General features: G+C 32.7%; 1 protein-coding gene and 2 long non-coding RNA genes across 11 annotated transcripts; all 3 read right to left on the bottom strand.

Annotated features, from left to right (window-relative positions):
* Positions 1-3465: 3465 nt before the first annotated feature.
* LOC145008076 (uncharacterized) lies at positions 3466-5565 on the bottom strand. The gene is made up of 2 exons (XR_013663255.1): positions 4013-5565; positions 3466-3939 (listed from the first exon to the last, which is right to left on the bottom strand). It is a non-coding gene; the product is annotated as an uncharacterized LOC145008076 (long non-coding RNA).
* Positions 5566-6458: 893 nt separating this feature from the next.
* Positions 6459-14171, bottom strand: LOC145008070 (disease resistance protein Roq1-like). Of its 9 annotated transcripts, none has more exons than XR_013663250.1 (8): positions 14004-14171; positions 10751-11348; positions 9275-10355; positions 8960-9181; positions 7422-8282; positions 7049-7327; positions 6763-6978; positions 6459-6600 (listed from the first exon to the last, which is right to left on the bottom strand). XR_013663250.1 is itself a non-coding variant. In XM_078966695.1 (7 exons), exons 2-6 carry the CDS (start codon positions 11254-11256, stop codon positions 6803-6805), a joined length of 3195 nt encoding a protein of 1064 aa, XP_078822821.1. In that variant the 5' UTR covers positions 11257-11348; positions 14004-14171; the 3' UTR covers positions 6459-6600; positions 6763-6802. The 9 variants fall into 9 exon arrangements, 7 of the variants coding, with proteins under 7 accessions (XP_078822821.1, XP_078822822.1, XP_078822823.1 ...); XR_013663251.1 differs by having other exon boundaries at positions 6459-6573; XM_078966695.1 differs by having other exon boundaries at positions 6763-7327.
* Positions 14172-17964: 3793 nt separating this feature from the next.
* Positions 17965-19419, bottom strand: LOC145008075 (uncharacterized). The gene is made up of 2 exons (XR_013663254.1): positions 19205-19419; positions 17965-18838 (listed from the first exon to the last, which is right to left on the bottom strand). It is a non-coding gene; the product is annotated as an uncharacterized LOC145008075 (long non-coding RNA).
* Positions 19420-19485: the final 66 nt, after the last annotated feature.

Here is a 19485-nt window from a genome sequence, read left to right as displayed (position 1 = left end):
CAATAGGCTCCCCAATGAAGGAGATTCTGATACAAAAACAGTCATGGCAGGTAGTGCCATGCCCTGCTTAATGGCTCACATAAATGTGGTTAATGTATATGCAATGTGATTTGTGTACTAGTTGTATTGTGTGTTCTTTCTCTGTCTAGCCTGTATGTTTGTTTCTCATCATAGTGTCTATAGTTTGTTTCTCATCACTCTGTTTCATGTTTGATTCTCATCATAGTATGTATTGACTCATGTATGAACTGACTCATTGTATGTTTCATTGTTCTAGTAATAGTATCTTCCTAAACTACCCCTATGGTAGTTTACTAGTTAAGTATGAACATGTTTGTATGCCCTTGCTACCCAAGGGCATGGAATTGGATGAATGAAATAACCTTTTATATCTATATATACATAATATATAACTAGGATTCAAACGACCTTTGGACAACTAACCTTGATACCCTAAGACCACATCAAACAAGAACAGGAAGCAGGGTAGACTAGCAGTTCTAAGTCCTTTCAATCCTACTTTTATAACTATATTTATACAGATGCACAGAATATAAGTTTAAAAGAGTTTTAAGTAAAAGTATTTGACAATTAAAGGAGTTTGTAAGATAGTTTGAGGTAAAACAGTTTGATAAATAGTTTGGAAAGTAAGAAAACCATTTGCTTGGTAGTCATTAATCACATGTGATTGATATAATAACTATAACTGTTCAACTTGTATTCCCCCCCCCCCCCCCCCATAAAAGCATTTAAAAACATTTCAAAGGTTCATTTAGGGGTATGAACTCACCTGTAGTGAGTGGTTCTGATGACAATGTTGGATCAGTTGCTAAGTATTAAGTGGTGACTTGAGTACACACGTGAATCCTATTTAGCATATATTGGCACATATATGAATATAATTAGTGTTATGAACAACTAATTTATGAATTGGGACCACCTTAGGGACTAGTAAACACTTATATTGAAGTGTTACAACCATATATGATTGTATGAAGGGTTATAAGGCTATCAAAGAAGGTGTATGGCCAAAATACACACTATATGTGTGTGTGTGCGGCCAAGTGTGCTGCCAGCACGCGTGTGCGGCCAAGTGTGCTGCCAGAAGCGTGTGCTGACAGAAAACTTGGTGTTCTTGGTGTTCTTGGTGAAAGATGTTACCTTTCCGGATGATACTCGAGAGGATTTTCAGGTTCTTGCTTTGTAGAAGTGTAAGAAATGATCAAAATGACCAAGGATAGTATATATAGGAGGGTGAGTGCAGCTGGAGGTGTGTGTGGTTGGCCTGTGTGCGGCTGGCTGGCCGCACACACCAGGTTTGGTGTGTTTGGCCTGTTTTTCCAATGCTACACCCAAATCTAACCCATCCTCCGACACGTAACTCAAATATACTAAGCTTTAAGCACTCTTTTAGCCCCAAAACTTCATTATAAAATAGCAAAACGAAGCTAACTTTAATTAGATTGAAGAATGAAATCTAGAAATTTCGGGTTGTCACAGACTGGAATTGCAATTATAAGATAATTGAATTTTGGGTTGTGGATCCCTTAGAAGGGGATGGACGAAATCAAGAGGGAAGCCCACATTGAATTCGTCGTAGGCCTTGATTCTGGAAGGGTCTTTAGACTGCTTAAGGCCTAAGCAATCCAATTAGGGTTTTAACTGAACCCTAGTAGCTCACCTATATAAGGAACCCTTGGCTTGCATTTTTTGGCTACCACAACCCTAAGAAGAGTTCATAGATCTGAAATTCACCTCCCCTCTCTCTCTTGCATTCTCCAATTGCTTTGGTGTTTGTGATCTATTATAGGCACAACATTTGAGGTGCTAAGATTCTCAAAAGCTTAAGATCTTCAAGCAATAGTCAAGGTAACATTCTTACTAGTTTATTTATGTTGATTTTAACTTTTGTTGTATGCTAGATTAGGGTTTTCAAGTTTTGGACAATTATTTCATGTACAAATAGAAAAACTAGATCCAAGCATTAGGGTTTGCATGAACACCATAAGAATGTTGTTTTTGTCATAACCCATCAAAAACATCATTGTAACACATTAAAGTTTATGTATTTTTCCGATTTGATCACTAAAGTAATTTTTGTGCACAATAGACCATTAAACTCATATTTACCTATCAATTAAACAATTCATCTCAATTTTAAAAGGTTTACCGGTTATCATGTCTATATTATTCACTTGAAGGTCAATCAGTCCAACAACCTTATTAATTGAAACCCAACTTTGGACCATTATTCACTTGTTTCTTACCCATTCGTGTAAACTCAAATTTTTCTTCCTTAGACTATTTCCATCTTCAAGAATAATGTTATCCAGATTTTTTATTACAAGGAATCAGTTCCAAGTTACTCATATCCTGGTTCAAGATGTTGTGAATATATGTGATTTCGATGTTCCAGCTAAGGAACAAACCTGTTGGAAACTGACTAATCATGGGAGGCATTTTTGGAATTCTCGAAACAATATGGTAAGCCCCGATCATGCTACATTTGTTAAAGCAAGAAATTTTAGGGTTTTAATTTTGTATTTCACTATCAAAAACCTTTGTATTTTGGGAAAAAAATCCTAACTGTATATTTCGTTGATATTGTCTACTGATTTTGTTCTGCTTTCTGGTAGTTGTTAATGATTACATACACTTTTTTTTAATTATGTTACATGTTGCTGATTCCGTAAGCATTTTTGATTAATTGAATATGTTACATCTTTGTGAAATCATATGCATTATCGTAGTAGTTAAGAGTGCAAAAGTGCATTTGGTGATTAGATTTGATTTTGATTCTATTGGTTGAAGTTGTCTTAATGTGGATTGCTTACAGACTAGGCTGGAGAAATATGGGTATTTTGAATGGAAATATGAAGAACTGGAAGAAGGGTACCATAAAAACAATGTTTATTCTCTAAAGCATAAACTGGATGCTAAAGAGGATCTTTCTATGATCAACAACTTGAGGACAAGGATGGTTGAATTGGAGTTTCTCTTAGCTAAGGAGAAGAGTATGGTGGAAATAGTGAGAATGAATGTTTCTATAATGGGAAAAGTGCATGTTTTTATATATTACTTTGAAGTACATGTTTTTATATTCAAAACATTAGTACATAGTGGACTATGTGTTAATACACAATGTTTGTAAAGTAAAATAGTATGTGCATCAAATGCTTAAAATAAATGATAATTGTGGACCACTTTTACTTACTTCAAAATACTTTGGTCCATATTGCACATCCGGGACCATGTTAATCACTCACATGCATGCAAATATTACTATTATTTCATTCAGAATATTATCCAATCAAATTTCATAAATAGGCAACTTACTATTATAAAGACCAAAAAACAATTTTACTATCATCCTAATTAACAAACATAAATATGCAACCTACTTTCATAAATACCAAACAACAATTTTACTATCATTGTAATTAACAAACATAAATAGGCAACCTATTTTCATAAAGACCAAACAACAATTTTACCATCATTTATAATTAACAAACATAAATCGAAACAACAATTTTACCATTATCCTAATTAACAAACATAAATCCAAACAACAATCCAAACTATACTAATCAATTACAAGAGCTTTTCCCTTAGAATTTCTTGGAGCATTATCACCAATTTCAACTTCAAGATTCTTTATGAGTTTCTTTCCCTTATCCTCTTCAAAATCTCAAAATTTTGTCTTACTCTAATCTTCTCCTGAAATTGGAAATTAACAACACCATCCTCAACATGGACATTAGCAACACCATCTTTACCTTTAGGTTGAGTAAGTTGCACATCACCAAACTCCTTTTCTATTTCTGCACCACTAGATTAAACAACATTTAGGATAAGTTGCACATCATTTTGAGTAATTTCCACCTTAACTGGAGTGAGTTCCACCTCCTCTTGTAGTTGACCTTCATTTCCTTTGACCTACATATCATCATTATTTAATGTTAGTGGCAAATCTGATGTAACTACATTAAAAGATTTCAAATGGTATTACATGTCTTGCATCTTGGTTTACACCAACTCTTTTTTTCTTTCTCCTCAGATTTAACTTTTGGGGTCTTCCTCCCTCTGGAAAAGTAGCATTCTTGTGACCTATCTCCTTGCAAATACTACACTTCACTTTTTTTCAAGCCTTAGAGACCTTCTGGCATGCTTGCTTTTCTCTACTAGCTCTAATCTTGTTAGTAGCAGTCCTACCAAGTATCCTTCTATTAATAGGAGGCAATGTATAATATTACATTTCAAGTATTTTCCCTTCTTGGCCTTAACTTAAAATTCTTGCATTTTGGTCCTTAGCCGAGTATGTTGGGCGTACGCTAGGAGTACACTGGGCGTACGCTAGGAGTACGCTGGGCTTACTGGGTTGAAACTTAGTCGCAGAGGCAACCTACGTATGTTGTACGTGCATGGAGTACGTAAGGCGTACGACTATATGGGGCAAACCCTAATTTTTAGGGTTTGTGCTCTATTTAAACACCTTAAGTTACTCTTGCACCTTCTTATAACCAGCCTCCACCTTCCCAAACCCTAAGAACAAAACCCTAATTACCATTTGAGTGTTTTGAGATTGGAAGTGATCTTTGAGAGTGTTTTTGGTGATCGTGAAGGAAGAAGAACTCTTGGAAGTTGCATTGGTGTGGTTGGAGCTTGTGTATCCAGAATCATTACCATCTTGGAAAGCTTTTGGAGGTATATAGCTCTTAACTTGATGGTTCAACATGATAGATCTAGTTAGGGCTTGTTTTGTGCATTTTATGGTCCCTTGAAGTCATGCTGGCTACTCCATAAGCTAAGGATGGTAGATCTTAGCATTTTTGAGGTTCCTTATACATAATAATGCAATCTTGATGTGCTATATTGGACCATGCATGAGTTAGGGTTCTTATTGGTCAAATTAAGTATTTGGTCCCATTAAGACATGCAAAAGAGTAAAGTTGCCAACTTTACGTGTTAAGACTTCATTTAGGATCAAATCTGAGAATTAGACTTAGTGACTTAACTTATTAAGCACTTAATGGTGAGTTTGGACTGTTGTGGTGTATGCCAGGCGTAAGTCTGAGTATGCAGGGTGTATGCAGCAGTTGTTGACTTTCGTTGACTTTTGTGATTTGGGCCATATTTTGACTATTAGGTTTTTGGGCCTTGTTGGGCCACTGATCTTTCTGACTTTGGGCCATTGTTAGGCTATGAGCCTTCTTCGATTTGGGCTCATAATGGGCTTTAGGTATCATTTAGGAATTTGGGTCATATTAAGCTTTTGGTGCCATTCGGATGGGCCTTGGTGTTACACTAGTAGCATTTCATTGGCTCAAGTACTTGCTCAAGTCCAGCTTAATTTGTGGCCAACTGGGAGATGCTTCTTGATTTAGCTACAAATTCATTGTACTTTGATCCGACCTCATATTTATTAAAATGGTACTCTACTTCACCGTGTCAGGTAACAAAAGGAAACACATTCATTTTGATTTTTTTTAATCAGAAACGAAAGTAATTTAAAGTTCATGATGATTACAATTTGTTGATTACAACGTATCAACAGTAAATTAATATGCTAAATGAAAACACTATAAATTGATAATATATATATATATATATATATATATATATATATATATATATATATATATATATATATATATATATAGGTTCATTTAAAACCATTCTAATTTTGTGAGACCGTGAGACCAAATCTAAAAATAATTTTAAAATGCAAAATAAATAGAAAAATCCAAAAATTATTTTTTTAAATATTATTTTCGGAACTTGAATTAACTAAAAAAAATGAAAAATAAATAAATAAATAAATAAAATCCCGTTTTTTTTAAAAATACGTAAAATATGCTAATAAAATATTACACTAACATATTCTAAAAAATAATTTTAAAATGCAAAATAAATGGAAAAATCTAAAAATTCTTTTTTTAAATATTATTTTCGGAACTTGAATTAACTAAAAAAAATAAAAAATAAATCCCATTTTTTTTTAAAAATACGTGAAATATTCTAATAGAATATTACACTGTACATATTCTAAAAAATAATTTTAAAATGCAAAATAAATGGAAAAATCTAAAAAAAAATTTAAATATTATTTTGGGAACTTGAATTAACTAAAAAAAATCCTGTTTTTTTTTTTAAAAAAAATACGTAAAATATTCTAATAGAATATTACACTGTACATATTCTAAAAAATAATTTTAAAATGCAAAATAAATGGAAAAATCCAAAAATTCTTTTTTTAAATATTATTTTCGTAACTTGAATTAACTAAAAAAAATTAAACAAAAATAAAAAAGAAATAAAAAAAAAATACGTCTCACGGTCTCACAAAATATAGGTTGTCTCAAATGAACCTAACCATATATATATATATATATATATATATATATATATATATATATATATATATATATATATATATATATATAAGTTTCAAATATTTTCTCAGCCAGATACAACAAATTACGATTGGAATGTTCATATATTCCAAGAGCTCTGATACCAAGGCCAGGGTTGGTATTTGGGAATAAACCAGGTAAGGTTGTGCTCTGATACCTAGTGTAAATAAACAACTTGTTGATGCTGTAGCAAAATCAGGAAAAAAAAAAAAAAAACAGAGTATGAAACAAAGGAGAAAGAAAACAGGGGAGCTTTTGGGGGCAAAATTTTCTACTGTGTTTATTCAAAGTTTTCCACCTGATCTGAATGGTCGAATAAAGGATTAATACAAAGAAAGCTACAAACCTGTAAACAAAGCAGTAAGACTTTGTTGGAACATGTTGTCCTAAGGTCGCCATAGAATGTCGATAAAAGATTTTGAATCATATTTTATCGTAAACGGCGGTCTATAATCGAGTTCATCATCCCAAATTTCTGAGGTATCTGTTGCTTGCATCTCACCACCTTTGCTTTTCCTAGGAACAAGCTCAGCTCCAACATAACTTTCTCTGTATGTGGAAACTGAAATCATATTGTAAGATGAATTTGAAAATGCGGTGTGTCTCAATGAACCAAAGGAAACATATCCTACATATGTCTTTGTTCCCTCATACTCAGGCTCTGTTGCTTCATTAGGCTCATGCATTATACGCCCAAATACAGAATCTTCATCTACCTCCTGCTTCATAATTATATTAATATCCGGTCCTTTTATTTTGGTGACAAGGCATACTAAGAACCCGCAAAAGTTGTACAAATCATCAGGAAGATGTAGTGTAAGTGTTGTCCCCCTAAACAGCCTACCCACAAACACCTTTGGAATCTGATGTTGAAGACTGATATTGATAAAATGATCTTCAATAGCATTTCCCTGCCATGGAATACACATGCATTATTATTCTTATGTTTTGGGTCTATATGATAAAGAATAATGATTGAAACTGCAAAGGTATGTACAGCCAAACCTGGAGCATGGAGTCTAGTAATAAGTCACCATCACAGAGTTTGTTCTCCCCCTTAAGTGAGACATGCCACAACCATTTGCAATCTGAAATAAGTATAATACTTTCAAGTGATGTACAACCATCTGCTATAACAACAGCTATACTTGATGGCAGCTTTGACAATTCTACAAGTCCTTTGCAATAAGACACATTGAGCAATTTGAGCCGAGGAAGTTGAAAGAGACTAAAATTTAAATGTGAAAAACTATTTTCGCTTAGATTAAGTTCTTGCAAGTTGGGTAACTCACAAACAGCAGAGCTAATTTCTTCATCTCCCAAATTACAGTAGCTAAGATTCAAATTTCTCAAGTCCTTGGGAAAAAACGTCAACCCTATGTGTTTCATGTTGTTGTCACGTAAACAAGGCTTCATGTTGTTGTGAGGTAAAGAAGGCTCCTCTACACAACATTCTACACCAGGAAGATTGCTGCAACCACACCTCCAACAAATAACAAAAAATAAGTTTGGACAAGATTCTATGTAGGATGCAACTTCATTCCCACTGTCATCCAAATGAAGAAGTGGTAAATTCTCCATGTTCGGTTGGATCTCTGAGATCTTAAAAAGTTCAGGGCAGTCAAAGAATGTAAGGGTCTCGAGTTTCTTTACTCGGGTAATTGGTGGAAACATCTTAAGTCTCCAACAACTTCCTACAGATAAGAAAACAAGCCTCTCCAAACATCCCATCGATTGATGAATCTCTTCTAAATATGAACATCCAGCAAGCTTGAATGTTTCAAGATTTGGAAGTCCCTCAAAATCTGGTGTCATGATTAGGTTATCTAAATCCCAAAGTTCAATTGTCTTCAAATTTGGCAGCAACTGTTGCATACAAGTGGAAACAGATCAAAAATTAGGTACACACACACACACACACACACACACACACACATATATATATATATATATATATATATATATATATATATATATAGAGAGAGAGAGAGAGAGCATAGAATGCGTCTCAGTTGCACACTATTTAATAAAATTAGACAAAAAGAACATCCGTAGATGGAAATCATTTTAGGTGTTCGTTTAATTACAATTTTAAAATCACTTAACAAAAAAAAATAATATAAGATTTTTTGATGCATATCAATGTTTTATATTGGTTACTAAACACCAAAAAAATAGATTTAGATTAAAACCTTACCCAGACAATGAGATGCTTTTTATTTTATTTTTAAAAAAAAAAAGAACAGCAAGATTTTTTGTGTTTATGTTAAGCAAAAGGGTATCTGCATGGAGGATGAGCTTTACGTAAATACAACGGGTTACACTGACTAATGTGTCAATATCATATCAAACAAGTTATATTTCACCAAGTTTATCGATAGTAACACAAAGTAGATTTACAAATTAAAGGCTCATGCTTTTAATACTATAACTAGTTGAAAAAATATAACTGAAGTTGCTTAATGACACCAACAATTAGTCAGGCTGAACATTCATCATCCACTTCGTTTTCATCTCTTAATTAGATAGAGAATAAGAATTACCTTATAACCCTCCCAAAGTTGTTTCTGCAAGCTGTTATATAATACTAGATGACGAAGTGTTCTTTGTGGAAAGTTGCTAAGCAATGGACTTGCAAGATCACCTTCCCATTCAATCCACCTAAGGTTCTTCGTGTTTGCAACAATCGGAGGAAGATGTTTATACCTTTGTAACTGACCCTTAGTACCGAATTCAAGTCTTATTGCTTCAATCATGTCTAGTTCCTGTGATAGAGGAACAAAATTGTGTCAGGGTTGGGTTACAAGTGTTTGTTTATACATGCATAATATATCATTAAAAACTAGCTTAACCATTACCGTTGTTGCATCCATAGAGCATATTTTCCAAACATCTTCCCTCTTCCAAACTCTACTATGCTTTTCAGGATTGTTAGGGTTTTCCCCTCTAACAATGTAGTGTCCCATTTCTTGCACCAGATCATGCATATCAAACCTTTCATTCGAAATGGTTATGAGAGCCTTTTGTATCAACACCTTCACTCCTATAACAGGATGAAAACCACAAGCATCAAGGCTCTTCATTGCACCATCTTCGGGATACCCCCTAAAAAAACATGCAATATCTAGGAACAGCTCTTTCTCAATTGGTTTAAGTCCATCGAAGCTGATTTTTAGCTTTCCAACAATATCAGTATCTGGGATCTCCTTCAGTCTCACTAATGTACTCTTCCACTCATTAATGTCTTTGTCACACAGAAATGAACCTAAAACTGTAAGTGCTAATGGAAGCCCACCAGCATAAGACACCACCTTTCTTGAAAGATGCTCATAATCTACTACTGGTCTGTTATCCCGGGGTGCATGCTTGCGAAAGAGCTTAATGGCCTCATCACCGCTTAACAAGCTAATATTGTGTATGACATTTACTTTGTGGGCAGTTAATAAATGCTTATCTCGGGTTGTGATTATTATTCGGCTTCCTTCACCAAACCAATCATGTGATCCAGCTAATGCTTTCAGTTGGTCAAGGTTATCGACATCATCCAAAACAATCAAGACCTTTCTATGGCGAAACCTATTATTTATCAAGCATCTTCCTCCTCCAACTCTGTTTACTTCCATTTCTGAAAGAACTTTTTCTTTCAATTTTCCCAAACCATATCTGCCTGATTCCTCTCGAATATTTTCAACAAAGCAGCAACCATCAAACTTGCTACAAATTTCATCATAAATAGAATATGCAAGAGTAGTCTTACCACCACCCCCAACACCCCATATTCCAACCATTCGAACACCACCTGACCCAATTTCTAACTCCAATTTCAAATCTTGCAAGCGAGCTGCCATTCCGATCAGGTTCTCATCTAAACTTGAAGTTACTGGCTGCAACCTCTGTGAAATTTCCAATACAATTTGTTTGATGCCTTTTGCTTCATGCCTACACATTGGATATACAAGCATAATTAACATATGATCACACTCACAAAAGATCATGTTCCATGAAAAAAATAAATTTCACACAGAGTCCTAATTACCCTTTATATTTCCCATCCAAAGAAAATTTGTAAAGTCAATATCACAAGTAGTTTGTAACAATTTTCTTGGGATAACTTTTAACTTGCCCAATAACATCTACTGAAAGTTTATACAAGTTTATATTCAGCTCTGATCAAGTGATGCAGTCAAAGCCTCACTGTTTATAAAGGTGATCAGCTTCATCAAGAATAATTACAACACTTGTACAAAAAGCTTATAAGGTACAAATATAAAAAAAATGCGTTGTAGAGCACACGTATCTTAAGCATAATGATGCAAAAACACAGAAGAAATTACCCGTTCGCAATGTGTTGGGGTTCCCATCCAGAAATGTTACTTGCATCCACAAGTGCTTTTCTCCAAGATTCAACCTTGGTCTTCTTCTCCAACTCATGTTTGGCAAATGCTTCTCCGTATTTCCGTTTTTGTTTTCGTACTTCAGAGGGATCCACGTCATAAAATATAGGCATAACAACTTGGCCTTTCGTATCCCTACATTTCATAATATGTGCAAGTTCATCCAGACACCAGGACGAATCGCCATAGTTTTTTGAAAATACGATGACGGCTATCTGTGATTCTTCAATAGCCTTCATAAGAGATGGGCGGATCGTTTCGCCTCGGGGAAGTGTTTCGTCATCCTTGTAAGTGTAGATACCTTCTTGTTCAAGAGCAGAGTAGAGATGACCCACAAAAGTATTTCGAGTGTCTTCTCCTCTAAAGCTAAGAAAAACATCGTACTTCCATGACTGAGAAGAAAAGACCAGGGCAGAAGGAGGAGATGATGATGATGATGATGCCATCGATGTGTTAATTTTTTGGGATAGAATGTAAGTGGTTTGAGCACCTCAATGAAAATAACTTTGTACAGAGAGATATGAGTTGCCAATAAAACCTAATATCATGTAGGAAAAAATCGTCAGAACTCATAATTGAACATATTACCATGTAAAAGAACTTATAACTAGTCCTTACATTTTCGTTTTCATTTTTAGGTCATAAAAACTCCATTGAAAGTATAATACAAGTTCCAATTCTAAAGATAGCCATGAATTGACTTAGGTAATGTGGGTTAGATTTTCGGTTTTTCCACAATCATATATACCAACTAAAGATCACTCTATATTCTAAATTGAGATTTTTCTTAAAAGAAGTGGAGGAAATATGCTTGCAAAACCAAACTTTAGCAAACTCCCTTTCTGAATAATAGTAATGAAGTACATTTTTATGCTTATATATTGATTTCTTCACTATTATTTGTAAATATTATACCAAATTCATGTGCTCACTATTTTTGTTTTTCCATTAATATTATATATGTAAATATTTGTTTGAATTTAATTTTATTATTTGAACTTTTTTAAAATTATGTTCAATTTAAGTTACTAATCATGTTATTTAAAAAAAAAAAAAAATTTAATGTGAAAATATACCGTTTTAATTTATAAAGGTTATTAGATAAATGGTCATTTGTTATTTGTTAAATTTAAACATGAGGGTAAAATAGTCATTTATTTAAATTCAAACAATGCTTCTCATGAATCAGATATTATCATCAAGTCACATGTTGGTTCAATTAAATAGCAATATCTACACAAGGTTCGCTTCAATATAAAAATTTTGGTCATGTAAGAATTTATATAGTGAGATAAATTCACATTTCCCACCATGATTAACCGCTTACATCCCAATGTTTTACATCAAATGTCAATAGGTTTAAAAGTAGGGAAACCTGCCTCAAGGAGAACCGAGGCGTAAGCCTCAAGGAGAAATAATAAAATAATTATAAAAATCCCTATTCTATTCTAATAAATTAATAAGTTTATTCTCCTATTGACAAGTGTCACAATATTAAACATTCTCATTAATATTATATGTTATCTATCATGCCACATGTAAACCTATTAATTATCCATTTCAAATTTCAAATTTTAAATTTTAAATTCCCACTTTAATTACATTAAATTAATAATTGATTTTTCATTTTAAATTTCACACTCTGATTACATTAAATTAATAAAATTGGAATAAAAAATAAAATAAAATTAATATATATTATAAGGTGATACATTTTTATATATTTATTTAAATCAACGATTACAATTTTATATAACTAAAAAAATATCTCTTAATTAATAATTTATTTGAAATAATTGATTAATAATTTTGAGTTTTTCTTATGAAAGTTTAATTAATTTTATAACCGTGGTTCTCACAGGTTATAAACTAGTATTATGATAAACCCGATAGAAAACAATACAAAATTCCATATCGAGCTTAGAAATCGATAATTAATGCCAATTTCACTTAATTCTAAAATATTATAATCTTAATTAAAAGATAATACTATTTTAAGTTTTTAACACATAGAAGCAGATTAATAAGTAGCAAAAAAGTAGCACTCACTCTGACCACTAGACAGTAACAATAATATTTTAAAGTTTTAACAGATTATACAAAATAGTGGTAGTATGAAAAAAAAATCATAAATATAGCAAACAACATATAAATGAAGAGTGCTTTTGCCTAGAGTATCTCAGTTAATAATTTGTTTTTATTGCACTCAAAGTTCAAATCCCAATGATTCCCTTCTATTGTGTAAAGAAAGTTGACAGCTTTGGTACAAACCAATAATATAAGTCCATTCCTGTATCATTGGATAAACATAATACACACACAGTACACACCATGATTCAATTGAAATCGTCTTACATAGTTTCTTAGTTTAACAGACTATTGGTGCCTAGATTTCATTCTCTTTGGATCACAAAAGAAATGTTCACATTTATAATTTTGATGTCAACAATTGTCTTAGTTAGTAGTATAATAGGACATATATAGCCTTAAAGATTTCTTCACTATGTCATTATATTATAATTTTCACAATCATACCATCTACTAAAATTCACACTCATAATCATCATTCCTGTATCATTGGATAAACATACTTTTCACAATGCTTATGTTTACAAACTTTTGCTTTCTTATGAACACCTATAACTTGTATCCGATAACTTGAAGTTAAATGGAAGTATTGCAGATGATCCTACTTGCTTCAGCCTCCCAAAACAATTGATAATCAGTAAATGACTAGTATCTTGATCTAATTATAAAGTTATGTGCTAATTACGAATTTCCCAAGTGTTTGGTGCTTAAATCTAGTAATACACGAATTGAAATAGTGCCAAGCATAACTTGGATTTGCTCAACAAACAAAGGCACAACCCACCAACTCCCTGTTCGACTTTATTTTTGTATCCACAACACATACGCACATCATTAGACTCATTCTACTCCAAATTCCATTCGTCTATAGCATTCACAACAGCATACTAACTTCACAAATTGTTAATTTGATCATCTAACTACGGTAATTCAAAAACTTCACTACTTCGACTAAACTAGGTCAAAATTCGATTCTCACATTCTGATCGACATATTTGAATTCACTGATAAAGCTTACTCAATAACTTATATAAAACTTCATTAACTCTTCCATTTATTTCTTGGTAATTTCTAGCTCATCAATTTACCAGTTTGAGGAATGTACCTCAAATTCACAGCAACACCAAACTTTACCAGACACGCCTTTCTGAGCTGTTTTCTTTGCACGCTTATACTTCGATTTCCATAGATTTTTTATTTCAATGTGGATCGATTTGAGAAGTTGGTTACCTTTCCTCAACAGTTGAATCTTTTCTATGAGTCTTAGGATTGATGAACGAGGGAGTGATATTATAAGAAAGTAACTAAAATCTCATTATATATTTACTCAAGTTTAGAGTTTCATTATTAGTCATCACACTTCTACACAACGTCACCTTCAGACCCTTAATATATCGAGAAAATCACAAAAATACAAAAACTAGATAAAAAAGTTTAACAAAATATTTTATTTACATAAACGACCTCACATTTTGTTATGGTATCATGTATAATCACATTTTGCTATGAATTTCACTTTTTGATGATTCCTTACCATAAAATAAGTAATAATTATGAAAATCATGCATGTTTCATAAATTGCGAAATATATGATTTTTCATCGAATTTCTTTTTAAATACATTTTGCGATGCGGAGAATAGTAAAAGTAATTTTTCACAGCATCACAGTGATCTTTATTCCCATCAGCTCTACATCTACTCAAAAAGCAAATATTCATAAACAAACAAAATAATCGAGATAGATTGTCACTTTTTAGATGATGCAATTATCGATGGCTTGATAGCTCTAGCTTATGGGTATAAGGTATACTTCGACTCAGGGCGGACACTTGCATTTTCGAAGGTGCAATTTATTAACTTTAGACCCTAAAATTAATAATATGTACAAAAAGACCCACTTTAGGATGGTAAAATAAACAAAAGATGAGTTTATACTTCAAAGAAGTCTAGATATCGACAAAATCATGAATATTATCAAAAACTTTATTATATACTTATTATATAAAATGATCGACCGATTTCCAAAAGGTTTTGCTTGATTAAAGAAAGGGTACATTTAAAATTAAAAAATAACAAATAATGCATATACCCTTCTCTTTTTGTCGAACGAAGGGGCAAGGACTCTTAATTAATAAGTTAGAAAAAAACTTTAAGAAAACTGTATAAATGATCCTTATGCTTTCCAAAAAACGGTCATATATTCCTTAAGTTTAAAAAACCTCGTAGATGGTCCTTATAGTTTTAAAACTTTTAACAAAAGGTCCTTATTTGCTCATTCCGTCAAATTTTGTCCATTAACAAAGGGTATTTCCGTCATTTCACTACCACAATGACCATTCATGAAGTTATGTCTTACTCTCTCCGTCCCAAAATTATAGTCCATCTTTCCTTTTTGGTTTGTCCTAAAATAATAGTCCACTTCTAAAAATAAATAACATATTTACCAAAATATTCTTCATTATTACTTAACCAACTAAGCATTAAATGTAAAGTAAAAACTCTTATTTTATTGTATAAAGTTAGTGGTAATTAATGTTTCCTTAATTTCTGTGTTTTTTTGTCTGTAGACAATAATTTTGAAACAGGAAGATATATATATATATATATATATATATATATATATATATATATATATATATATATATATATATATAGAGAGAGAGAGAGAGAGAGAGAGTAAATTACACTAATCGTCCCTCGTGCAAGTGCCAAAATACACGTTCAGTCTCTATTTTTAAAAATTAACTCGGACCGTCCCTGAATAAAAGTTTTTTTTACTTTGACCGTCCCTACAAACATAAAATAACTATTTTACCCTTAATAATTTCTTTTACAATGTTATTTAATTATTTATCATTTTTAAATTAAAATATATATATATTGACACAAACCCGCCCATTCCTCCCTTTCCCAGATTCGCATCCCTCTCATTCACACATCCATTCGTCTTCATCTCCATCAATCAAATAAACTCCCCTTCCGACGACCCCTAAACCTCTCACTACCACCGCCTAATATGTTTGCCGGCAACCCTGAAGCCACTCCGATGAGATCATGAAACCGAAGGTTCTACTTCCACCTTCGGCCACCATCCGATTTGGAAACCTTCACCATCTGAAACCAAATTTATCTATGACACTCATGCCAGAACGAGATTTGCAGGTTCCTGATGCATCATCGTCGCCTATCTACTTCTCGATTTCATACCGAAGATGATGGTTTCACTAGATTTGAAGGTTTTGGGTTCATAAATACCCAAAATCGACCCCCACTGGAATTGAATCAAGAAAAATCCCTAAAGCCGATGGTTTCAAAATTTGATGCTTTACTCGAGGTTCCAGCACATCGAAGACGAAAAAAGAATGTCCCTTATTTTGTTTTCGATGCTTTAATCGGATTTCCAGAAGTTGATTCTTTAATAGGGTTTCAAAACATGGTGATTTATATACGAGGAATTTGCTTTATTATTATTGATGCATTAACTGGATCTTAGTGTTTGAATTAGATCTGATGAATGAAGAAGGGTGCAGACTGTCGAATGGTTGTGACAGGTGGTGTAAAGTTTGATTGTGTCGACTGTGATGGGGAAGACGATGAACACGGTACAACTGGTGAGGTGAGGGTAGATGGCGAGGGGTAGCGGTGGTGCTCCATTTCCAGAAGTGGTGCAGATTACCGGTTATGGTGGTGGTTAAGTGTGATGGTTTCAATAGATTTGAAGTTTTTTTTCTGGACTGGTTTTCGAAATTAAGTTTAATTAAGGTTTGATTTCTAGGTTTTGTTTGGATTTTGATTTATTTGAGATTTGAATTTCATTTGGATTTGATGTCACCAGTTAGTGGTGTTGGTTTGCCGGTGGTTGTTAAAGATGGAGAGAGAGAGAGAGAGAGAGAGAGAGAGAGAGAAGATTTCCAGTGTAGTGGTTTTGCATGTTTCTGATGGTGGCGTAGATTTCCGGTGTGGTGGTAGTGATTAAGTGTTCTTCAACAGGTGTGTGTGTGTGAGAGAGAGAGAGATTTCCTGATAAAAATAATTTTTAATAATAATAATAATAATAATAATAAATGTAAAAAATAAATTAAAAAGAAATTAAAAAGGGCATTATAGTCATTTCATGTCTCACAAGGGATGAAACCTGCAAATTCAAACTAACAATTGATGAAGCGTGAAACTTGTTACGATATGAAAGATGGTCCGAGTTAATTTTTGAAAATAGGGATTAATCGTGTATTTTGACACTTGAATGAGGGACGATTCGTGTAATATATATATATATATATATATATATATATATATATATATATATATATATATATATATATATATATATATATATATATATATATATATATATATACTAGCTACTTACCCGCACAATGCAGCGGGGCTATTAGTTTCATTCGTCAAATAGTTTCAAACAGACTATTTTTTTTTGGCACACTATTTCTAGTTTAAAAGAAAAATACATTGCTTTAGGTTACAAGCAATTCCATTTTGATGGTTTTTGGCATATACAACGAACAAATTATATTTGTTTGCAGTGAAGAACCGTTTTACCCTTGTGTGTGAAGCTACCTAAAAATTATTCTTTCATTAGATAATTTTTAAATATCAAAATTCTCAATTACATAATTTCAAATAACATTTTGTTGTTAGGTAGTCTATATAATCGGTTAACAAAATTTCCCATTCAAATTCTCAATTAGCAATCACCATAACTACACCAAACTAATAAACAGAGTGTATAACAGTTTTGCATCCAAACATATTTTATATTTAAAAAATTGTGAGGACAAGATATAACCGTTTTGGTCATAAACTAAAAGTCATTATAGATATCTCACTATTACTCATTAAATAATGTCATACTAAACGTGATATTTATTTGAATCATATTGACTATTACTCATTAAATAATATCATTTTTTTTCTGGTTCTTATGCATTGCAAGTCTCATTTAGCTATCGAACACATAATATCTGTTGAACTACCAATCATTATAACTACACTTTCATCCTACAACTTGTGTTCATCAATCAACTTTCAGGACAGAAAGAAAGTAAAAATGGAGTCAAGAAATTTCAATCAAATCCCACAAAATTTCCAAGAATTGCAATAACATTTGGTATCAAGAAACACCAAGCAAACAAGCAAGAAAATAACTTGAATGAATATAAACAAACAAACAAATCAAGAAAGTGGAGAAGTTGCATCATCTTGGACAGGTGGCGGATCAAGGAGTCTGAGTGTTCTTGGAAGCATGAATTCAACAAAGATTGGATAATGAGAATACGGATATTGACCATCAATATTATCATTCACAACTTCACATGAAATAGGCACCAATGATCTTCCTCTAAACATGATCCAATCTACATGCAAATCTTGAGTTTGTCGATCCCAACACAGGCAAAGTGCACGAAAAATCAACATAAAGAACTCAACAGCTCCTTGTTTGTTGCCTACAATATGAAGCTTTATATGTTTATAAAGATAGAAGGGTAAGATGGTCATTTTCTCACATTTAGAGACTTCGTTCGGTCTAGACACAAAAGTCTTTGTGCGTACAGAAACATACTCCTTGGGTTGACTTAGGTGTAGTTTCTTTTTTACTTTACGAGGAAAGAAGGGTAAAATGGTCATTTTGCTCACATCCAGATGGTTCATCCCCGTCCCAAAAAGAAACAGTCTTTGCATACAGGACTTACTCCACAGTTGACTTAGGTGTTTGTTTCTTTTTAATTTAATGGACTTAATGATGACAAAAGGGTAAAATGGTCATTTCCTCACTTAATAGTAAAAAGAAAGAAAAATGGGAGTTGAGATTGATATAAATAATAAAGAAAAATATATGATGCCTTTAAATCCATGAAAGGTGCGTACAAGTGACACATTTTTCCTCAATCGGGCATTAGGCCATGCATCTTTCATATCACCTACCTAAACAAAGGGAAAAATGTTAGTTCTTTGACTTTTTTGAAGTGAAACTAAAAAGGTAATATGGATTTTCTTAAATATTTGAAGGGTTAAAGGCAAGAAATAGTAATGTACTTTTTTTGATTGACTTATTATAGCTATCTATTTTCATTTTCTTTATAAGATTGTACTTTGAAGAATCTACGCAGTTATAACAATGTCATCCAAATACAAAGCAATTTTCACAGCTAAATTGGTAGATTCTTCCATTACATTCTTTATCCCATTACTCTACCTATTCCATTCCTTTGCCATTCTGTTCCATTCCATTCCTTTGTCATTCCATTCCATTCCATCCAACCAAACAGACTTTAAATAAGGTATAATTACCTTGATCTCCCCAAAAAAAATCGTCCTAGGGTTGACTCTTTTTGTGTATTAAAACCTCCACAATATACAACTGGCAAGCTAGGAGGTAATGAAGCAATATGCTGCCACATCAGCAATGCACTTCGCCTATGAGCACGAGGACTAAATTCGTCCATGTTTGTATTCACTATTTGGAATGAAAAACCAGGCGGCTCTACTCCTTTCATTTGAAAGGTGTAGAGATTTTTTTGTTAAAGAAACGAATGAAGTAAAAAAACATTTATTCAAATGTTTTTCAAGAT

This window comes from Lactuca saligna, chromosome 8 (genome assembly GCF_052625555.1).
Source record: "Lactuca saligna cultivar CGN05327 chromosome 8, ASM5262555v1, whole genome shotgun sequence".
NCBI lineage: Eukaryota > Viridiplantae > Streptophyta > Magnoliopsida > Asterales > Asteraceae > Lactuca > Lactuca saligna.
The sequence above is the reverse complement of the archived record's forward strand: the minus strand, read 5'-3'. Positions and strand labels throughout refer to the sequence as shown.

Bases quoted from the DNA above. Each gene is read 5' to 3' on its own strand.
- LOC145008070 (XM_078966695.1), bottom strand. From the start codon at position 11,256: ATGGCATCATCATCATCATCATCTCCTCCTTCTGCCCTGGTCTTTTCT. The intron at 9,182-9,274 runs GTAATGGTTAAG...CCTCTATCACAG, and splicing joins GCTCTATGGATGCAACAACG to GAACTAGACATGATTGAAGC. The intron at 7,328-7,421 runs GTTTGGCTGTAC...ATTCCATGGCAG, and splicing joins TACTAGACTCCATGCTCCAG to GGAAATGCTATTGAAGATCA.